Source organism: Ceratotherium simum, chromosome 19, assembly GCF_057802395.1.
Source record: "Ceratotherium simum simum isolate JZ-2026a chromosome 19, ASM5780239v1, whole genome shotgun sequence".
Lineage (NCBI taxonomy): Eukaryota > Metazoa > Chordata > Mammalia > Perissodactyla > Rhinocerotidae > Ceratotherium > Ceratotherium simum.
Window position 1 is genome coordinate 51,522,333 of NC_141918.1, and position 23,760 is coordinate 51,546,092.

Sequence of the window (23,760 nt, forward strand, 5' to 3'; positions counted from 1 at the left end):
TGTAATGTGTAACAGAAAGAAATTTAATGGATATAATGCTGGATCATAATGTACCTGATTTGTTAGATATTAAGATGACATTAAGATATGTATGCCTTTTGACATTCTACCTTTCCTATAAAACCCAGCTCAAATGGTTCCTTTGTCACAAAGTCTCCCTGAGAGTGAATTTTCATTCTTTTACCCTCCTGTAGAAGTTTTTCCCATGCAACGCTCAGGATATTAACATATTCTACCTTATTTCATGGTTATTTGAGGGGAAGTATTTCTACTCTATATGTTTTAAGGTCTGTGAGAGAAACCACGTCTTGCTCACCTTTGCATCTCCCCTAGTACCTAATGTACTGCATAGTACCACCATGGTCAGGACTCAAAAGATGATGAGTGTGCCTTGGTAGTAGATTAATTCAAAACTACAAATTAAAGAGGAGACAAAATGAGGTAGAGCAGTGGAAGGGAAGACTAGTGCTATCCCCCTCCCCACCACCTGGCAGCCTTCCTTCCCGCTTCCCTGAACTTGGAGGAGAGAATGTTTAAATTAGACACCAGATTAAAGTTTTGATTTAGATTGGAATAGAATTTTTAAATACCTGAATATGAAAATAGTATAATAGCCAAAAATAACTCAAAAGCTCTGGAATCTACACAAAATGTTGTAAAGAAATAGGATCAGCGTATCTATCAAAGCATGTTTAATGGCTCAGGATTGGGAGTGGGTGGGGAAGGAAACTATTTCCTAAGTGTGTCCTATTGAGTTCAGTCCATTCCATAAGCTATTTACATATTCTATGCCTGACTGTTTTGTTTTGCATTTATGGCTTTAAATGCAAAATATCAACTCTTAAGAAGATATTGAAGGGCTGGCCCAGTGGCATAGCAGTTAAGTTTGAGCATTCTGCTTCAGCGGCCTGGGGGGCTCCTGGGCATGGACCTACTCACTGCTCATCAAGCTGTGCTGAGGCGGCATCTCATATAGAAGACCTATAACTCTTCAACTATGGTACACAACTATGTACTGGGGCTTTGGGGAGAAAAAGAAAAAAGAGGAAGTTTGGCAACAGATGTTAGTGCAGGGCCAATCGTCCTCAAAAAAAAAAAAATCTCTCTCTCTCTAAAAAAAGAGATATTTAAATTCTTTAAATTATTTACTAATAAATATTAGACCTGATAGAATAATTTGTTTTTAAAGACATGACCCATATATTCCTGTAATAATATAATTAAATAACCTATTTAATTTAACCCATGTTTATTGAGAATCTTCTATGTCTAAGATGAGTTTGAGCCCAAGAACTTTGGAGCTGATGGGCGAGAAATAAATCTGTAAACAACTAGAACAGTGCTTTCAAGTATAACTTTCTGTGATGATGAAAATGTTCTATATCTGTGTCATCCAATATGGAAGCCATTAGCCACATATTGCTTCTGAGCGTTTGAAATATTGCTAGTGTGACAGAGGTGCTGAATTTTACACTTTATTTAATTTTAATTCATTCAAATTTAATAACCACCTTTGTCTATTGGCTGCCACCTGGACTGCAAAGAACTAGAATATGGGTGACATAACAGTTATAAACAGAGCGTTTGCTTGAGCCTTTTAAAGGAAAGAGGACTGGTACCAGATTAGGGAATTCGGGAAAGGATTTGTGGAAGTGCTTCTGGGAAGGGCCTTAAGAGATGGGTAGGATTGATTTATAGATAAATGTGTGTATGCTTGTATATACACACACACACACATATTACGGAAGGAGCAGAGAAAGAATTTTACAGGCAGAGGGATTAGATTGAGTGAAGACAAAATGTGGAAACTATTTGGGGAATATGAGTAAGTCCAGTTTGGTTTTGGCACAAAAAGTATGTACAAGAGTAATATGAAATTATTCTGAGTAGATCTTTTGACATCACTTTGTAGAAGATCTTGAATACCCTGCTGAAAAGACAGTATTTACCTTGATAATAATTTTTGCATCTTTTTTTGGAGCATCAAACTTACATGACCAGAGATATTACTCTGGTGGCAGTAATTAAGAAGGAGAATTGTGAAGGAACAGGAAAACTAATTAGCAGACTCATACAAATATATTGCTGGCAAAAATAGTGAGATCTGTAATAAGAATGGAAATGGAAAGTTGGGGGTGGTTAGAATTTTCTGAGTTTGGAGGCATGTTCATAGAGATTGGTATGTACTTCTTGTCTAGAGATTTCTGAAGATAGGATAGCTGGCAGTAGTAGCTTTCACCATCAAGGTGAGAGGGGACCTGAGAATCTGAGAATAAGATGAAGGAAACCCCAAACCAGTATCAGTTTTATAAAGAGACGGTTTCCACTGTTTACTGAGCAGTTTCCACTGTTCACTGAGCAATTTCCACTGTTCACTGAGCATCTGTGAGGGTAGAGAAGGGTCAGAAGTGGTTGAACTAATGGGTTACTGCTTGGGCCCCTTAGGAAGCCTACTTAGAGAGTCATTTAGTTCAAAATACTTGTTAATGTCTCTTGGGATTTCTTCTTTGACCCATGTGTTATTGAGAAGTGTGTTATTTAATCTCAGGTATTTGTCCATTTTCTAGCTATCTGTCGATTTCTGATTTAATTCCATTGTAGTCTTTGAGCAGACGTTGTATGATATTTATTCTTTTAAACTTGTTAAGATGTATTTTATGGCCCAGAATGTGGTCTATCTTGATGAATGTTCTGTGTGAGCTTGAGAAGAATGTGTAATCTGTTGTTGTTGGATGAAGTTGTCTATAGATGTCAATAATATCCAGTTGATTGATGGTGCTGTTAAGTCAACTATGTCTTTACTGATTTTCTGGATCTGTCCGTTTCGGGTAGAGAGGTGTCCAAGTTTCCAAGTATAATAGTGGATTCATCTATTTTTCCTTGTACTTCAATTAGTTTTTGCCTCTTGTATTTTGATGCTCTGTTGTTAGGCACATACATGTTAAGGATTGTTATGTCTTCATGGGATATTGACCTCTTTATTATTATGTAATGCCCCTCTGTGTTCCTAACGTTTCTTGCTCTAAAGTCTGCTCTCTCTGAAATTAATATAGTTTCCCCTGCTTTCTTTCTTTTTTTTTTTTTTTTGTGAGGAAGATCAGCCCTGAGCTAACATCCACGTTAATCTTCCTCTTTTTGCTGAGGAAGACCGGCTCTGAGCTAACATCTGTTGCCAATCCTCCTCCTTTTTTTTCCCCCCAAAGCCCCAGTAGATAGTTGTATGTCATAGCTGCACATCCTTCTAGTTGCTGTATGTGGGACACGGCCTCAGCATGGCTGGAGAAGTGGTGCCTCAGTGCGCGCCCGGGATCTGAACCCGGGCCGCCAGTAGCGGAGTGCGCGCACTTAAACGCTAAACCACAGGGCCGGCCCAGCCCTGCTTTCTTTTGATCACTGTTAACATGGTATATCTTTCTCCACCTCTTTACTTTTAATCTATATGTGTCTTTATATTTAAAGTGGGTTTCTTGTAGACAACCTATAGTTAGGTCTTATTTTTTGATCCATTCTAACAATCTCTTTTAATTGGTGTATTTAGAACCAATTTGACATTTAAAGTGATTATTGATATAGTGGTATTAATAATCTTACATGATTCCATTTTCTCTCCTTTCTTAGTGTTATCAGTTATACTACTTTTTAAACTTTTACTAGTAGTTGCCCTAGAGTTTGCACTACACATTTAAAACTAATCCAAGTTCACTTTCAAATAACACTATTTCACTTCACGGGTAGTACAAGTACCTTATAATAACAAAATAATCCTAATTCCTTCCTCTCATCTCTTGTATCCTTGCTGTCATTCATTTCACTTATACATAAGCATACATAATTGAATGCATTGTTGCTATTATTATTTTGAACATATCGTTATTTGTTAGATTAACTAAAACAGGAAGAATAAAAGTTCTTATTTTACCTTCACTTTTTACTTCTTTGATGCTCTTTCTTTCTTTATGTAGATCCAAGTTTCTGACCTATATCATTTTCCTTCTCTCTGAAGAACTTCTTTAAACATTTCTTACAAGGTGTTTCTACTGACAACAAATTCCCTCAATTTTTGTTTGACTGACAAAATATTTATTTCTCTTTCACTTTTGAAGGATAATTTCACAGGGTATAGAATTTCTAGGTTGGTGTTTTTTTCCTCTCAATACATTAATTTTTTCACTCCCCTCTCTTCTTGTTTGCATGGTTTCTGAGGAGAAGTTGGATGTAGTTCTTATCTTTGCTCTATAGGTAAAGCATTTTTTTCCCCTCTGGCTTCTTCCAAGAATTTTTCTTCATCTTTGGTTTTCTGAGGTTTGAATATGATATGCCTAGGTGTAGTTTTTTTTTTTTTTCAGCCTTTATCCTGCGTGGTGTTCTCTAAGCTTTCCGGATCTGTGGTTTGATGTCTGACGTTAATTTGGGGGAAATTCTCAGTCATTATTGCTTCTGTTCCTTTCCCTCTTTCTTCTCTTTCTGATATTCCCATTATGTGTATGTTATACCTTTAGTACTTGTCCCACAGTCCTTGGATATTCTGGGTTTTCTCTCCAGTCTTTTTTCTCTTTGCTTTTCAGTTTTGGAAGTAACTATTGCCATATCAAGCTCAGAGATTCTTTCCTCAGCTGTATCCAGTTTGCTAATGTGCCCATCAAAGGCATTTCCATTTCTGCTATAGTGTTTTTGATCTCTAGCATTTCTGATTCTTTGTTAGAATTTCCATCACCCTGCTTACATTATCCATCTGTTCTAGCATGTTGTCAATTTTCCATTAAACTCCTTAGCATATTAATTATAGCTTTTGAAATTCCAGTCTGATAATTCCAACATTCCTGACATATCTGACTGTGGTTCTGATGCTTGTTCAGTCTCTTTGAACTGTATTTTTTGCATTTTCGTATGCTTTTTAACTGTTTGTTGAAAGGTCGATATGATGTACTGAGTAGAAGGAACTGCAGAAAATAGGCCTTTAGTAATGTGGTAGAAAGGTGTGGGGGGAGAGGAAGTGTTCTAGAGACCTATGATTAGGCCTCAGTATTTTGGTGGGCCTGTGAACTTCACCAGTGCTTCTCAGTTTTTTCCCCACCTTAGGTATGACCGTGTAGCTAAAGGGAGCTAGAGTTAGGTATTTCCCTTCACCCACATAGGCTAGGGTCTGACAAAATCCCAGTAAGTTAGGTTCTGGTAAAGTAATTTCTCCTGAGGGTTGGCCTTCTTAATAAGAATAGAGTGCTTTGGTGTATTTAAAAATGGTCACTTTTACCTTCTCCCTGCATGAAGCAAGAGGGGATTTTCCTTTAATATTCACAGAGCTCCTTGAGGTAAAACTCACTGAAGTGTGCCCCCCCCCCCATGATTGGATATGGGACTAGTTTGTCTGTAAATGAATTTCTAAATTGAAATTAAAATACTTGAGTGTGGGTAAAAGGGAAGTGGAGGATTCCATGATAACGGAGTGTTTCCACTTGAGTAACAAGTAGATTAATAGTGCTATTAATAGCAATGCAGGATCACATGGAGAAGCTGGTTTTGAGGGAAACTATGACTTTCTCTTAGGGTAGAGCATCATAAAATCAATAGTATTTCTCTCTTTCCCTAACATCAAGGGTGATTCACCTAAGCATGTTTAAACAAAACAAACAACCTCCTCTCCCCCAAAACTCTTCAAGTAGATGATTCCCAAACCTAGCTCTCTGTTAGATACACCCATGGTGTTTCCAGTCAACATCTCCCAGAGGAGCCTCTTGGCAATTGCTCCTGGCAATGAGAGCTGCCACTGGCCACAGCTTCCAACAGTGTTAGCATGAGTTTCCATGGCAGCAGCTTCCAGTGGCCACCCATATTGTCACAGATCCTAACCAGCAGCAACACCTCCCGGTAGATCCTCCTGCTTCAAGTGATTGCCAGCAGCTCCTGACTTCCATTTCCTTGGAATCCCATTAAATTCTAAAAGGTTTAATTTTAAAGGACCTCAATCCCAAATATCTTCTCAAGCAACCTTCTGGTTTCTCTCAGTGGCTGATGGGAGCATCAGACTCCCAGCACCATTCCTCAAGGCCAGCTCTCAAAAAGCTCCCTATTAAGCCCTTTAGGGACACTTAAGATGACACACTGTTTTTTCAAAGCACTTTATGTCTCCATTGTCTACTCTACACACCTCTGGTAGAATACAGATGGAGCCCATAGATGGAGATGCTGGGCTTCTGGCTTGAAAGACTGATACGTGTTTTCTCACTGTGGGGTCCTCTATGTACTCCAGCTGGCTGAGCAATCTGTGTGTCGTAGAAGGTCACTAGACAACCATATTTGAAACAGTGGAACAGCAAGACTGTCACAACAGATAGCAGAAAATTGACAAAGACTCATATCAAAAAGGATGAAAGCCACCAAGAGTTGTATGAGTGAACTAAGAGTATGTATAATATTACTCAGGACCCTGTTCCTGTTGCCTTTCCCACTTTCTTTTGCTGTTCACCGAGGCAGAACACATGAGCTCACTTTCCCAGAGCTCCAGCAGAGATCCTGTCTTCCCTAGAAGGTGTCTTCCGAAGGTCACACTATAAAGCCCAGAACTCCCTCCCCAAAGCTAGGGAACTATAGTGTTGCTTCATGCCCCACACATGTCCCTTCTCTCACCACATCCCTGTATTGAGACATCTATGCAAATGGAGTCCTGGGAATTGCCCTAGACCTCTCAGAGCTCCTTAATGTAAACATGCAAACTTGCCTAATAGCCCTGAGTTAAAAATTATGAATGACATGAAATAATCTTTGCACTGGGATTCATCAGCCCAAATTATGGGTGAAGTTTACAAGTCAACAAAATGAAAAAAAAAGCAGTCATGGAGAAAATATTTTGTAAGCCCTTGGGTTTAATGTCATTTTCAGTACTTCATAATAGCTCACTAGAGAGGGTATAACAAATACTGACCACAGATCAGAGAGAATTTAGCTAGAAAGGAATTCAGATTGGGGAGAAAAATAAGGAGTTGGGCCTGTTCTCATTAAAAAAAAAATTCCTCTGGAATGATATAAAAGAACATTTGAAAAAAGTACAAGAATAGTAGTTTATCTGTTATTTTTTTAGTGCTAAGGGTTTCAATTTTAAAAGACTTCGATCCCAAACACAGAATAAATCAGTATAAAATAAATTGAAAAATGCAGACTAGTCAACATGGTTAGCAGTGAATGAAGATGTATAAATTAAAATTTTTGTCACAATTTCCCAATTCAAGTTGCTGTACTGAATCTTGGATTATACATGGTTTGTGTTAAATCTATCTGTATTTCCTAAATTCTAACTTCTTTGTGTAACACCCATCACATCAGCAGTTAGATTTGGGTACTTTTTGTGGTTTGTATATTATTTTTAGAAAGATTATCTTAGACTGGAGGTGACTTGAAAATACAAGATAATGGGTACAAGATGTGCCTCAACCAATTAGATTCGTGGGCCTTATTATTATTCCCTTTGTCTTTATTACGTCTTAGACTAAAATTGTAATCACTGTAGTATTTATTTATAGCCCAGCCTTTTCAGGGAAAGGACCCAGATGCCCTAAGTGACATTCGTGAAGCCTCGTTTCTTGTATAAAAGTGAACCTATGCAGAGTAACTATTTTTTAAAAATCAGACAGCTGGGCTTGGTTTGAAATTTTTATTTATTCTCATATGAGTAAAAATTATTGAAAATATCACCTCCTCCTCTCTTCTCTTAGCTCCTTCCACCCTGCCCCAGGATGCTTCATTAGCTGATGTCTCTAGTTTTTTGGGTTTGTTTGTTTGTATTAATTAGGTAAAGGCAGTGTGGATAAGAGCAATTTTTGTTTTCCATAAAAGTATTATTTTCTATCCATTTGCCTTCCTGTGTCCTGTTGAAATACACACACACATAACGTAATGTGTTGATAACTGACTGCTAAAGTGGAAATTTACTAGTGAGACGTTATTTTCCACGTGGGACTCCAGACATCTTAAAATCTTGTTGTGCTCTATAATTAAATGATTCTTATCGAGTCCCATTAAATATACATCAAATATAGAGTTTCATGGATTCTATTCACTAGTTTCATTTTGGAATTATATTGTAATGAATGAGCCTGCGGATAAGCTAATAAAAAAATAAATGTTGGAAGAGGTCAATCTGTCCTCTGAGATTTAAATAAAAATTGGCCTGAGTCCATCTGATGTTAAATCCAATGTCTCCTTAAGATATTTGTGTTAAATCCAATGTCTCCTTAAGATATTTGTGCATTTGGGGGGACTTTCTTCTTACAGGTACTTCTAGCTTTGAGGTTCTATCCCGTTAATTTCTCAAACTCATTTTCCATACATATGGCACTGTAGGAGTTTCATTATGCAATAAAACCTTATATGCACTAAGTGTTATCTTTGGAGCTATCATTTGAAACATTAAAAATAAGGTTTTTTTTTCTCATTATAAAGTAATAACTATTCTTTGTAAACTATTTGGAAAATCTAGAATATTATAAAGATGGGAAAAAATACCCCCCAGATAATCCCTTTTAATGTTTGGACAAGTTTTTTTTTAAAAAGTGCTTAATTCATTTACTTAATTTTTAAACCTTTTAATTAAAATATAATATACACATAATAAATGTATGCCAAATTTTCTCATGCCCCCACCTCCAAAGTAACTAATATTCTGAATTCTACCACTGTTGACTAGTGTTGCCTATTCTTCGATGTCATTGTAGATGAGATCATACTGTGTGTATGCTTTTGTGTCTGGCTTCCTTCATTCAGCATAATGTCAGTAGTTCTTTTTTGTTGTGTATTATTCCATTGCATGAATATTCTACATTCTATCCATTTTCCTATTGATATACATTTGGGTTGTTTTCAGTTTGGGGGTGGATAAAACTTCTTTGAGAATTTTGTATATGTATTTCATTCATTTTCTTGGATCTATACTTAAGAGTGAAAGTTTTCTATGTCACAGGTGCTATATGTTTAGCTTTAGTAAATACTGCCGTACAGTTTTCTAAAGTTCCTATATTTCTCTAAATTACACATGTTAACTGCGCTGACAAAATTGTATTAGAATTTGTTGACCTAATGAAAGTCTTAGTATGTTTTATATTCTTGAGATGTAAATTCTAATTAATCAATGATACTTTACATTTCTTACTAACTCTTCTTTGACTATCTTTTAAACATCTAATATAGAAGATGGGTCTCCATGTCTATTGTTTTGGATCCTATATTTAGATGTGGAATCTGACTTAGTATTTTAAGGATATATTTTACATTGTTTACTTTATTCTTAGTCTTAGCAACAGTTTATATATAAATAGTATGATTCATTAAGTAAAGAAAAGTTATTGTAAAGTTATGGAGGAAAATCTTCCATGATTTTATTTATGGCATGGGAAAATGAGGTAAGAGAATACACGGAATAGACATAATTATGTGAAGATTATAAGTGAGTTGCACATGCTCTTAGGCATTCCTTATTATGGAATAGTGACTTAAATAGCTAAGCTATGTGTTGATTTATGTATTGTGAACTGTTTATCTGAATCCAAAATCATGAAAACTCAAATACTTTTTGGCATATTCTTTGCGATTTCTTAATAAGGAGAAGAAAGATTTATTTCAAAAATCTTTTTTTGATTATAAAATAATACACGTTCATTTCAGAAAATTTGGAAAAATACAGAAAATTATTTTAAAAAGAATATAAAATTACTTTAACCATCCTGAGATAAACACTATTGACTAAGAGTGTTAGTTCTTTTACAAGTCATGGATTATGTCTGGGGTTGGTACAGATTTTTTTTCTTTAGCTATCATAAAGAGCTAATGAATTTCAGGATAGTTGATAGGCTTAATGCACTGCAATTAGTATCCTTGTGGAAGCTGAAATTGCTCCATCTTTAGTAGGAGTCTCTTCAATTTGTCTCCTGGATCCTTTTGATATGATCTTAATGGTCCTTATTAACTTCATTATTATCCAATATGAAAAGATGTTCCCTGCATAAATGTATTTATCTTACACATTTCTTACCCCAGACCTGAAATCAGCCATTCTCCAAGAAGCCCTAGTTACTTTTAGTGGAAAGTAACATTTCAAGAGCACGATCCGGGCGTAGGGATGCTCATTGCTCTTAAGTTGTTTTAAGCCTTTTCAGTGAGCACATGTAAGAAAAATATATGTGTATGTATATATGTGTATGTGTGTGTGTGTGTGTCTTAAAAGGTAAAACACATCATAAATTTATGCTGATATTTCTAATTCAAATTCAGGACTACAGAATTTAACTTAACCACTTTTATATTTCATCTGTATTTTCTGACTTCCTCAGCAAGAATCCCAGTACTCCCCGACACTAGGGATAGAATTAGGATATCCATAATGGCTCGTTTGCTTTATCCCACATTACACACCCACTAGTCTCAGAATAACAAGACCACTACCACTAATAAAAGCGGTTAAATATTGGGGGGGGTATGCTATCTCTATTCTCTCTCCAAACCTTTTTTGGTTGCACTCTACACTGTCAGAGTATATAGCCACTGTATACTATACTTTCTCCTCTTAAGCTTCATTTAGTCTTAGTTCTAAAGATAAGCGATAGTTAATGCTCACCACCAGTCCTTATGTCAATGTCTGAGACATTTTTGTTTTCTGAGCTTTTTCTCCAGTAGAAGGGCTCACAGGAGCAATACGCCCTGAGTTCTTGTATGTTTTTGACGGTTTGTGTTTTTATTTTCGAATGTCAGTTTTGGAGGGTAAAAATTCTTTGGCTCACATTTTCTTTCCTCGAGTATCTTAAATATGTTATTCCAATTTTTTTTGTATAAAGTGTTGCTGTCCAAAAGTCTGATGATCAGTTAATTTTCTTTTACTTATAAAGTTTGTATTATTTTTCCTAGATGTCCTGATGGTTTTTCCTTTTTCTTTATATTTCAACAATTTTACTAGAATACGTCCTGGTGTTAGTTGATTTTATTAGGTACGTGGGAAGCTCTTTCAATATGTGCTTTCAAATCCCTTTTTATTTCAGTAAAGTTTTCTTGATTTCTAGCTTTTTTTTTCTTCCTCAGGAACTCCTAGTGTCCATATGTTAGATCTTCTTTGACTGTCTACAATATTTATCACTTTTTCTTGAAACATTTTTATTCTTTTTTTATTTCAAAATTTTCCCTCCTCACCATCTGTTCTTCTTAAGGAATTATCTGCTATGTTCATTCACGCTTGTGTTCCTTCTAGTTTGCTTTATTTCTTTTATTTCTAACTCCTTGAGTTTTATCACCATATTTCTAAGTTTTACTAACTCTGATTTATGTTGCTATTTTATGTCATTAGTTGTCTTTTTTTTTTATCATTTCTAACATCATATTCTTAATGTTCTTTTGAAATAGTAGGTTAGAGTTTTGACATGTTTTCTGGGCATTTATTTCTGGCATGTTTTAATTATCTGTTGGGATGTTATTCTGCCCTTTATTATTATTTTTTTCTTATAATAACTTTGTATGGGATTGGGCTTTGATAATTTTGTTTTCCTCTTTTTTGTATGAAATTAGTTTTCCTGACCCCTGTTCAGGAAGGAGGCTTGGTTTAGATAGCTTTTCTAGCTTCACAAACCTCCTTCTTGTGTTGTTTTCAGGCAGTATTAAAAATATGGCAGTTTGCTTCCTGAGATTTCAAACCTCTGTTTCTCTCCTCATTTTTATCTGGACCTTCTCTCTCAGTGTCTTTATTGTCTCTGACCTGCTCAGTTTTGATTCCACCGCCAAGAGTATAGAGTCCTTCCATGGTAGAGAGGCCCGTTTGTAAGTTTTGTTGGAGGGCAAAACCCCTACCAGTTTCAGAAGTTGTTGTCGAATCGGTCTCCTGTATCTCCCTGTTGGCTATTTAGGAGCTCTCCCCGTCTCAGAAGCATCAGATATGTTGTCGTGTCCCTTTGCTTTTTCCCACATGTATGCTGACATGGTGCGGGTCTTGTGGTTGATGATGTTCCCCCACTCATACTTTGGGGTTCAAGGGATACCTTGCCAGCAAATTTTGTTCTAAATATTGCTCATGGGGTTTTGATTTTGCAATCTAGTTACTTTGTTTTTATGTGGAGATTTGGAAAATCTAAAATCTATGCCTCTATTATTACTTCTATCTTCCCAGAATTCTCCCATTCCTTTTAAAACAGTCAGGCTTATTTACCAAGGCCTTTCATCTTTGCAGTTAGGAGTCAACTGACAGAAAGGAAACGTCAACCATACAATGTAGTCTGTGCGTGTGCGTGCGCATGTGCGTATGTGCACGTGGGTTTATTTGGGGAAGTGGGGTGCAGCTGCTGACAGTGTTACTATATACATACGTGGGTGTATCCTAAAAGTCCAATGTTTTGACCAGAAATACTTTTCACATTTTGAACACGGGAAGTTTTCCCTTTGGTTTGTGGCATGGGCAGTGTTTGTAGAGCTAGTCTTCATTTTCAGATATATTTTTGTCTCTTGGAATGACACTGGCACTACAACATTGCTAATTACCCTGTGATGGGCTGGTCTGTCTGCAACTATTTTTTTTCCCTAGAAGCTATTCTCATCTGGAAAAAACTGGGCTTCTATTTGTCCGTGGAGTATTTCTTCTGTTTACCACTTACTTCAGTTCTTCACTTCTCAGTAGAGGCCTGGACAGGACCCATATCATTTCCACCCCAGGCTTCTTGAACAATTTCATTTTGTCCATTACAAACCACTTGGTAAGCTATTGATCTTGAGGTCTGTTAGAGTCAAAAATTTGGGAAATGGAGCAGTTGCTTTTAATTTAAGATAAATTTCTATTAATGTTAATGAATGGAAGATCTGCTGTTCCTCCCTTTTCTACTTTTATGCTGTGATCCTTTTGTGGTTGGTTATCATGGCAACTGAAAACAGAGTTATACAAAATAAGACATTAAATTGCCCTATTTTAATGCAGATTTAAGTTCAGAAATAGAGCACACAAATTAAAAAAGTAGGTGAATATTTTCTATGTGCAAGGAACATAGACTAGGTTGTGATGTAAAGGGTTGGAAATTAAATGCCTGCCAGAAAGGTATTGAATGTAAACAGGACCAAGTGTAACACAATAGGGGCTGGCGGAGACTGAAGTATTCTAGAGAGAATTGAATCGAAGTGTTTATAAAGTACTGTGAAGATAACAAAAAATGCCTCTGTGGTCAGTATAGTGTGTATGCCTGCCAAGTTTGTTCCCCTTGATTCAGTGTGAAATATGTTTATGTAAAAATTCTATTGAAGTGATTAATCAATTTATTAGGATATGTGACAAAATATATTTAGAAAATTATAGGTGAATTGTTTTAAGACAAACAAAAGCTTCCCACTTATACTTAAGAAAACTCAGAAATGTTTAGAGAATAAATGAATAACCAAGCCCTTTATAGAAAAAATATATACTTTATTTTCAACTAGAAAGGTGCAAACATGTAACTTTTGGTCACACTCTCAACAAATAAACTGTCCAAAAAACAGTCATAGTCAAAGTAGAAACAAATGCTTCCAGGTGGAAAAACTGATCAGCTATATAGAGCCACTCATTTTGTAATAAAGGCCATTTGTTTACTAAAAGTGAGGCTACCACATTGCCAACCTACAAATCAGACTTCCAAGGACATCGCTGCCTCACCTGCAGCAGTCTGTTTTGATGGACTGTCCCTCCACCTGCGCAGAATTTCCATTTGAATATCCATTTCATGCTTTGAATTATCAGACAAGCTTTACGTCCTACCTATGGTGTTCAGAACTGAGGCTAACATTTGAAATATCAAAGCATTAAAAACATAAACAAAAGGCACAAACAACTTTAAATTAACTTAGGTAACTGTACAAATATATATATATACACAATATTTACAATATCAATAAAAAAAAAATCTGGCTTGTTACAGGCAAATTAGCTTGCCACAAGCTGTCCAGTCTAATAGACAGGATTCTGATTCCTGAACACCGTCATTCGAATCAGAATGTCAGAGCTGAATCTGCTGTCCTGACTTCAAGAAGAACTTGACTCAGCCTCACGACGGCTGGAGAACAGCCATACTAGCTGTCGCTGGAGCTAGAGGCAGTCAGTGAGCATGCTAAAATTTTCCTTCTCAATAACACTCCAAATAGCAGGCACATGCCAACCTTAAAATGACAGCCTTTCTGCTGGTGCCCTCCCAGCAGAAGCCACACCTTCGTATACATTCTGGTGCTGTGTGCTGCTGGAGTCCCACTGTCAAGTCTCACTTTCTTCAAACCAGTGTCTGGGGTTGATAAACTACTTGTTTGAATATCACATAGCACAACATTTTGAATTTGGTGGGAATTTTTCTTTTCCCCAGTTAGAAAAACAGAATTAAATAACTTGTGCTACTGAAATCATGTTTACACAAAAACGAGATGTGAATCAGTTCAAGTTACAGCCTAATGAGTTCATGTCTCTCACTGTCTCTGGCTTTATGCCATGTCTCCATACATCTTCCTGTAGTTCAGTGACTCAAAGATGTCATTGTCTCCGGGGCAGTTGTAGTGGCAGGCACAGGTCTTGATGAACATCATGCTCTTCTTCATGACCTCGCCATCAGGACACTTGAACTCCACTGGCAGGGTGGTGGTTCTGTGGGGGGTACAGCATCGGCCATCGGTGCACACCCCACAGAACTTAGCCCGGTACGTCTTCACACTGGTACAGCCAGAAAGCTCAAACTTGACAGGCTTGGCGATTTTGGGGGTCCGGATGCACTTTTTGCCCTTCTAAGGAAGACAAGAGAGAAGAGAAAAATCAATGACTCTGCGAGGGGAGTGGCTTTCTTCAACCTCTGTGTGTCCTAGTCTAGTGATGTCTGACTTCTGTTTATATTCTGAGGAGAGCAAGTTTGAGTTTTATTTGCTAGTTTTCCAAAAATAGACATAGCCTCTCTTGGGATGTCTTGAATTAACTAACACTGTGGAGGATTTTATAGTGGAATGCTGGTGGTTCCTATTACATAACATCTCACTCCAGCAAAACAGCTCAATGGTTAGATAATTTTGGAGACAGCAGGCCTATAATAACAAGGGTGGCAAGAGACCTAACTTTGGTCCTATCCACTATCATTCCAAGGAAATTAGTTACTAGGAGCAGAACACGTACCTTAATGTTCTCTTCCAGGTCGGCTTCACAAGGCCTGACCATGCAGAGGCGGCTCTGCTTCTCCAGCCTGCACAAGGCGTTGTCATTGGTAACGCGGGTGGAGATGCCCATCCCACAGGTCTTGGAACAGGCACTCCACTCTGTGGTCTGGACGAGGCAGTTGGCTCGAATCATAGTTGGGTCTGGGCCAAACGTGTCTTCCAGTCGGTAAGCTGTGACAGCAGAGGACACAAACACGAGGTAAGACGCCAGGATGAGACATTTCCCCCTCCTCTTGGCAAAGGTGGGACTCAGCCCCCGGGGGAGAACCACACACTGACTTAGAGGAGGACTCAACTCACCCGCCAGGGCAGGGCCAACCACGGTGTGGTCCTTGGGCTCGTCGCACACCCACTCCTCGCAGCACTTCCCGGGCAGCTTGACCCTCCGCGGGAAGGGGCAGTCAGGGCTGGGCAGGCGAACGTCCATGCTGCACAGGGGCACGCAGCCCACCGCCCCGTCCAGGCAAGTGCACTGGTATTTGCAGCTGCTCTGGAAGGACTCCCCGCTCCGGTACACCGTCCCTCCGAAGACGCAGGGGGCACCATCTTTGGCTGCAGGAGAGAAGAGAAAAAGGGGGGATGCAGGGGTCAGGCATCCAGCAGTAAGCGCGTCCGGGATGCGAGTTGGGAGCAGGGCTCCAGGGGGCGGGCTGGAAACAGCCAGAGGAAGGGACTCAATTCGAGCGGCTGATTTTCCGGCGCGACGGTGGGCGTGAGGGAGGCGATGGCCGGTCCCCAAGTGCGCTGGGCCCTCCGGCCGGCGCGGGGCGAGGGGCCCGGGGGGCGGGGGCTGCGGGTCTTACCGGTGCACACGCCGATCTTGCGGTTGGCCGGGGAGCCGAAGTCGCAGAAGAGGCCCTTGTGCGGGTCGCAGGGGTCGCGCTCGGTGCACAGCTCGCCCAGCTGCTTGGCGCACACGCGGCAGCAGCCGCAGCCGTCCGGCACGAGGCTGACGCCGGCCGGGCAGCGCGGCGCCGGGGCGCTCGGGCACTGGCACCGCGCGGGGCAGTCCTGGCCGGCGGCGGGCTGCGGGAGACGGGGCGGTCAGCGGGCGCCGGCCCTCCCCTCCCGGCCCGGCCCGCCCTGCCCCCGGCGCCGCCGCGGGCCCCCGCTTACCCGGCTGCACAGGGCGAAGAGGAGCGCGAGGGCGAGGCGGACGGGCCCGGGCCGGCGGCGGACATGGTGGGGGCGCGGCGGCGAGCGGGCGGCGGGCGGCGGGCGGAGCGCGGCGGGGAGGGCGCGGGATCCGGCGCGGGCTCGGCCGGGGGCGGGGGCCTGGGCGCCGGGCTGCGGTGGCGGAGTGCCGGGCGGGCGGCTGCCGTCGGGGGAGGCGCGCAGCTGCTCCCTGCGGGAAGAGTGGCGGTGTGCGGCTGGGGCGGGCGGCCCCGGCTTTTATACGCTCCGGGCGGCCCCGGCTCGCCAATGAGCTGAATGGAGTCCTACACAAACAGGGACATTCCTCGCATTCCTCCCCACCTTCCTGCCTCATCAACTCACACCGGATTGATCCTGACCCCTTGACACTCAGCATTCCTCCCGTCTGAAAAAGCTGGCACACTCCAGCTCGCCAAAAAAAAAAAAAAAAAGAGGCTCAGTATTTCCAACACCAAACAGGATTTTTTTCCTCTCGCCTCTTTGCACCACTCCTGATTTATATCATTTAAAAACACATCGGCCCTTATTTTTTCATACCCTCGCTTCTGTTTCTAATAGCTGTGCCTGTACTACCCACTGACATAAATCGTTTTTAGGAGGTAGTTAACAGACAGCAGGGATTCCCAAAAAAATCGAAAGGGTTTCCTTTTGATTATTTTTGTAATGATTTTAGTTTCAGAGGCTGTATGCCCTTGAAACTCTTCAGAGAGCAGAAAAGGGGTCGGTTGCTTTTAACCAGCTGAAGTCCCCAAGAAGCTACCTGCAAACTCCTGGATTCCGTACTGGAGACATGGGAATTTCATCCTTTGTCACTTGAGATAATAGTTTGGTGCCCACTGCCAGACAAGAGAGAGAACAAAGCCAGGGCTCTGAGTGTGGATGCAGTTTCCTGGGGGAGATTTCCAGCCCTCTTGCTTTGTTTTCTCTTAGTATATCTGGCAGTTTTATTGTTGGGGATATAAGGAAGGAAAGGGGATGATTGGGCATCAATATTTCCAGAAAAATGGATCTATTCTTATGTCAGAGCAAATGACTGTATGTTGGGTAGGTGGAGGCTCTGGGTGAGAAAAGGGATGAGAAGAGAGGGGGACCACACAGGAGGGGCTAGCAAGAAGCTTGGGCTTTACTTGGAGCATTTTAAACACAGCTGTGAGTCTTTGAGAAATGAGGGATTTTTCTTATACTAAAACCTGTAATCTTCAAATGTGGATTGGACTTGGTTTGTCTTGCAGTAAAAAAAATCTGATTATGTAACAAGAACAGCGTACAAGAATGGCGTACCCTGTTATATCTGGTTATAAACTAAGAGTGTCAATGAAGACTATACTTTAGTGACTCTCTATACTTTCATGAATCATGGTTGTGACTTCTTATGACCCAAGGACATGCAGCCTAATGGAGTGAGATCAGGTCAAGGAAAGAACAGGTTTTATTCCCTCTGCTTGTGTGCAGATGTAAAATATGGCCAACCAAGTCTGAGCATATCTCCATTTCTTGTTATTGCTAGTTAGCTTCACTGAGGACTCAATTAATTGTGCTTTCATTTAGAATGTACAGTTTAGTTGCTTTTTTGTTAATAACTCCAGTTACCACTTTATGGAAAGAGAGTGGTTCTAGGGCCCTGCCATTTTTCCCTATTGTAATGCCACATCATTTGATACTGGTGTTACCAATGAGTAGATTCATTTCCGTTGTTGATGCTTTGGTGTATAGGTTTAAGATAAACATATCTATTTCTGGTGCAAAGACAGACTTTAGAAATAACACTATAGATTTATAATTTGAATACAGCTTGTTTAAAACTGGCCACATTTTTTGAAGTTTCAAGTCATTCTACTGAAAAATAGCCAAGAAAAAAATAACCACTCCAACTTCGGCAGAGACCACATCATCTGTGCACAATTACCTCGTTAAGCAGTCCACATGTTGTACAGTGTAGTTGCATGTCAACAGTGTGAATGGCCAGCAAAGGGGGCCTCTGAAGCTCAGGAATAATTTTCATCATTGTTATTTAATGTTCTTTCCAAGCATTCCTCAAAGAGAAGAGGCCTAAAAGTTCCTATTTAAAGAAGGAACATTCCAAGTTATGTTAATAGCCACATGTGTATTAAAGGCAACTTGGCCCCCAACTTTTTCTTCCCTTGTGGATGATTTTAAAAGTCCAAAATATGTGGGAAGCCACAGTGAAATCTTTCAAGACCTAAACCCCCAATTACATCTACCACTAATGGCTGGAAAGGTGTGGTAAATGGGGAAAGGTAGGGATGTGAAGCTCCAACCTCGCCTAAGATGGGATGTGGCTTGGTGGCGAGCTCTCGTGGCTTGCAGGGTGAGGTAGATGGGAGCACGGTGGGGAATTTTTGAATCCTCTGGAGAGTCTGAGAGCCACCGTCAACAGCTTCATCTGAGGCAGAGTGGAGACTCTCATTCATGGAGGGGATAAATTGCTGGACTGGGTTACAGTTGGGTGACTGGGGTTGTATTCTTAGAACTGCCATTCACAAATCTTAGAGAAGTCACAAGTAGGAGCCATATTCCCAAGTTTCCATTTATAAAATGATGATAATAACGAGATGTTTTATTTCATAGGGTTTAATGATGGTTAATTAGATTAACATTCTCAGGGAACTGGTATTTTTCTTTTTTTTTTATCTTGATTTTCTCTTTCTCCACAAATATAACAAGTATATTACTATTCTGCTGGGTTGTTAAAAATATCAAGACATTATAAAAGAATTTGGTTTTACTATAAAATTCACATGATCTTTTTGAGACCTATAAGTCTCAAAAAGTCCCTAGTTAGCTCCAAATGGATGGTTTTAATATTGGCTAAGGGAAAATAAGCATACTGAAATATACAGAACATGGAATCTCAGAATAGAAAAATATGCTGTACATTATAATGTTAGGTTGAGGCTTTATGATAAAACTCTTTTGAAGCGTTTAAAATAAAAGATTATTAGTAAGACAGTGACTGAGAGAGAGAGAGAGAGAGAGAGAAGACACCGAAGACATTCACAGACTCAAAAGTATGTTTATATTGTGATACAGACCATTGAGTGCCAGGAAATTCAAAGGGAAAGGCTGACACTCTATCCTTAACTCATGCCATGGGATCTGAATTCTTGCACTATTATAAATGACTCAGCAAATGTTTGTGTGTGCCTAGGCGGTAAAGTGGAAATAGTGGCTTCTTATAACTTCGTCCAACTCTGACTTGTCCCAACCCTTTTGACTGACGGCAGGTCAGAGTTGGGAGAAAAAGGTCTTTGAATTTGTGTGCAAATGGTTAAGATGCACTAATTTTGTCTTGTAAGCAAGTGTTTATCTAGCAAATGCTTTTTAGAGAGCATTTTTTTTCCTGGTGAATGAGGAATTCACTGAGCTGGCCACTGAGTCCTATTTACAGAGCTATATAAGGTATTGTGTGTCTACCTGGGCATCATTTGTACAGGACGTTTGGTTAAGTCTTGTAAGATGTTCAGCTGTGGATGTACTACATTCCTTCTCTTATGTTTTTTGTTGTTTTTCCCCCTAAAAAGAGGTTACTTGATCAGGTATCAGACATAGAGAAAGCCTGGCAGGACTACAGGAAAGTGGCTAGACTTGGAGTGTTTGTGTACTTAAAGAAGGAATCTTGCACATTTTCAACTTTCAGTCGTAGACATTTTCTTATAAGAGCCAGTAGGAGTCTGTGCCAGCCCTCAAAGCGGAAATCAAAGCTCCCAGGGAAACATACCAGAGGAATGTGACCCGGAGCCAAGACCCATACGCAATGCATACACTGAGCTGTCAGATTTATAGGAAGTCTGGCCGTATAAGGGCATCTGGACAGGGAGAGATTTGTCGTTATGATGGGTTGGGAGTGGGCTTCCGATGTTCCTAGCATGCCTCAAATTCAATCATGTAAATGAATTCCACCCAAAAAAATGATGTGCCAGAAGGCTTTTTGAAAAATATTAATAAATATTATCCTAAAATCTTCAGGGACCCTGGCTTGGCTTCCTTACATTGCCTTATATTTGCTTAAGATCAAGGTGAAAGCCAGGGCTTGCAGGCTGGGAGTCCAGAGGTGGGAAAGAAGCCCGGATGTTTGCTATCTAAATTACATTCATTTCCTCCTGCTTTTTCCTCCTTATAATTAGTTCTCTGACTTTCCTAGGATATTTTGTGATGCAAAGGTATTTGTCACAAGGTAGTCAGGACCGTTCCATGTGGTCTGTGTCTTTTGTTTGTTCATTTACTTGCTTGTAGATGGAGTTGAGGGTTAGAGAAGAGAGAAAGGAAAGGAATTTAAAAAATATATTTCCTTCAGTTTACTACTTGTTTCATTTATTAGTTTAACCAGAATCCTGTGTTGCCTCTCGTCCGCTTGCGTTAATCTGACATGGTGCTGGAGAACATGAATGCTGCTCTGGAGGAGGTGTATCCCTAACACTTTTCCTGACAGATGAGCGACTCAAATTTACTACAATTTAGCAACTAGGAGTATTTACAACCCTTTGTTTTTTCAGTCTAAATGAGAATAGTCCCCTTGGGGATACTGAAGGTGATAAGTGGGTGGGAATGTAAAAGAGGGGGGTAACCATTCTTTCAAATGGGTGATTTGGGGAAACCAGATCAATAGGTTTAAGAGGAAGAGAGAATTTGAGACTAGATAACTTATTTCAAAGAATGGGAGTAAATGAAAGGATAGGTATTTTGGAAGGACGAGTGTAAAATACACATGACCATGTCCCTAGAGATTCTGCTGGGAGTAGGGAGGCGGGCAAACCAAGCCAGGCCCCATCAGTTCATCCTTTGAAATGTGCTTCCACCTCCTGCCAAGGAGCGTGAGGCCCTTTCTCACAACTTCAGGGCTCCGTGGAACACTTTTTGAAAATCGTTAGGTGGAACCAGGAGGACTGACTAGAAGGTTGGAGGTGTGAGTTCCATCCCTGCCATTCACCTGCCGTGTGAGCTCAGGGAAGGCCCTAATCCTCTCTGAGCCCATCATTTCCCACCTTCTCAGTTATTTTTCAGCCCAAGGAGACAATATTTATGAAAGTACTTTTACATAATGTCTTAGGATTTTAAATTTATCCATCTCTTCTGTTCTTCAGTGGCTCTTCCTTGCCCTTAAGACTGAGTCCACCTCAGCTTTGAGTTTAAAGGCCCATTACAGTCTGACTTTATAACACCATTCATCTTCACGGGGATTTTCGTGATAAAACTCTGTGAGAGCTTAGAGAAAATCAAATCCTACTTCTTCATTTTTTAGATTAGATGCCAGAATTGATAGAGACATTTAAAAAATGAAACTTTTTATTTGTCTTATGCCTGTTATATCTCTTACATGTCACCTGCATGAGAGAAATATGGCAATATATTTCTTTTTTAATCATAGTTTTCAGGAAACATAAAAGGAAATCCTATACCCCGCTTATTTTAATCATACGATAACACTTTCTCCTTTCATTTCCATTTTATAGTTTTTATTCCATTTTGTGGGGTGGGAGGAAGGGATTCCAAATAGTTCTGCTTTCTTCAGTGAAAAGCTTGTAAGCTGTCACTAATCCTTAGGTAAGAATATGGTGTGTAAATATTAAAGAAAGAACTAAAAATTTATTAATTGCCTCTGCCCATGATGTTTTCTTTAGATTATTTATCTCTCAGAATCCAAGATGGTGTCCTTTTGCTTAATATAATGACACAGACAATTTACACTACATATATTTGCGTTGACATTTTTCTTTCATTTCGTTTTATAATGTAAACTGTGCTACATAATAGTTAAGTTTTCAAATTAAATGGAAGTGTTAATTTTCAAATTAAACAGAAATTTTCCAATTAAATGGAAACTGGTAGCCAGCACATTCTAGAATGCTGAAAACTAAGTTGTTCAAGTAGTCCAAAGAGTTTCTGAAATATTTTTCAAAGTGTGAATTTTTAAATAACTCTGCCTATGGGAATCATATATTAAAATCTGAACACATGGATAAGGCTTTTTGAGAAGGTGTCTTGCCTTCTAGGTTGGAGCTTATACCATATATGAAGAAGAAAACACACTCTGTTTAAACTCTTGACGTCATCAGATTTGAAGTAAAAGTGAACTAATGCATTGTTTAATTTGACATCAGAATGCACAATGCTGATTTTGTCAAATCAATTTAACAAGAATGCTTCTTAGAGCTCTATCCGGGTGCCTGAAATGGATACCTACATGGCTGTCTCACCAGAAATTTATGTAGAAAGTTTATGCAGAAATTTTAAATTTACAAAGCCCTTTCACATACACTATCTCACTTCAACTTCATTTTAACAACCCTGGGAGATAATTATTCTCCCCGTTTTGCAGGTGAGAAAATTGCAGTCCAAGAAGGCTAAGTAACACAACGCAAGCTTGGTTAGAGGTGGGATGTGTGGGTTTGAATTCAGTTCTTCTAAAGAGAATACCCTTGCCTCTTCTTCCAAACTCCACTGCTTCTTTTCTTCATAGTCTACATACGGTGATCTCTGGATACTGCATGTTTTTAAGATAGTTATCGCAGATCTTCTTAAACTCTTAAAGCACACACCCTAGAAAGCATATAAAACACCGTGGGCTAATTGGCACAGTTGATATTATGCTGTGGTCTGGGATAAGCCTGAAGTAGAAAGATAATATTTACTGATCTGTATTACGAGAGAATCTTGGGCTTAGATAAAGTTATTTTTTTTTTTTTTGTCAACAAAGATTTTTGTGATTTTGCTGTGTCAACAGATGTATTGCTTCTTATCCACTAATGAACTGATGTAGCTAAAAAAGGAAAAATGAATCAAGATGATGAGTATGCTTTGGGAAGCTTAATATCAGGGTGTGTACTACTGTGACATCAGCCTCAGCCCACACTGAAAATATTCAGTCTGTAGCTCAATGCAATCTTGTTTACGCTGAGGCTTGGACCAACCACAGGCATCATAAAAGTCTTCTTGAATAATTGCATCATTCACTGATAAGCTATCCTTGTGAATAAATATCAAACCGAGTCTTAGGCAGGCCATCAGCATTGAAGCAATATCTACTATAAACATAGATTTTTTTCACAAGTCTCCCTACATAGACATGTCCCAGCGTGCTGTTAACATGGTGCTTATTTTATGAACTTCATCTTCAGTGAAAATGCACTTTCCTTAAACTGATATATAATACAGTTTATATTTCAGGCTTACAGCTTTTCCCTTCTCTCCTTTTGCCATGGAATGATTTGAATGATGACTAGTTTCATGTTGTTAATGAAATGAGATCTATGTGGTAACGGCACATGGCAGAGATTAAGAGTGTTGTCTAAGAATGGCAGGTTTATAATGAGAGTATTTTCCTATTTACCCATGCATGTGTGTGAAAGTTAACAACTATAGGATAAAATTTCATATGACTGTAGACTTGCTAATGTCTGGAAATATTTCACCATCAAG

At 39.5% G+C, this 23,760-nt stretch overlaps 1 protein-coding gene across 1 annotated transcript; it reads right to left on the minus strand.

The window, feature by feature from the left end:
- Positions 1 to 13,390: 13,390 nt before the first annotated feature.
- Positions 13,391 to 16,471, minus strand: CCN2 (cellular communication network factor 2). Its single transcript, XM_087444124.1, is given in 6 exon segments — positions 13,391 to 14,748; positions 15,128 to 15,339; positions 15,469 to 15,720; positions 15,972 to 16,194; positions 16,285 to 16,334; positions 16,337 to 16,471. Coding segments are annotated over 6 exon segments (1,047 nt in total). The 5' UTR covers positions 16,350 to 16,471; the 3' UTR covers positions 13,391 to 14,451.
- Positions 16,472 to 23,760: the final 7,289 nt, after the last annotated feature.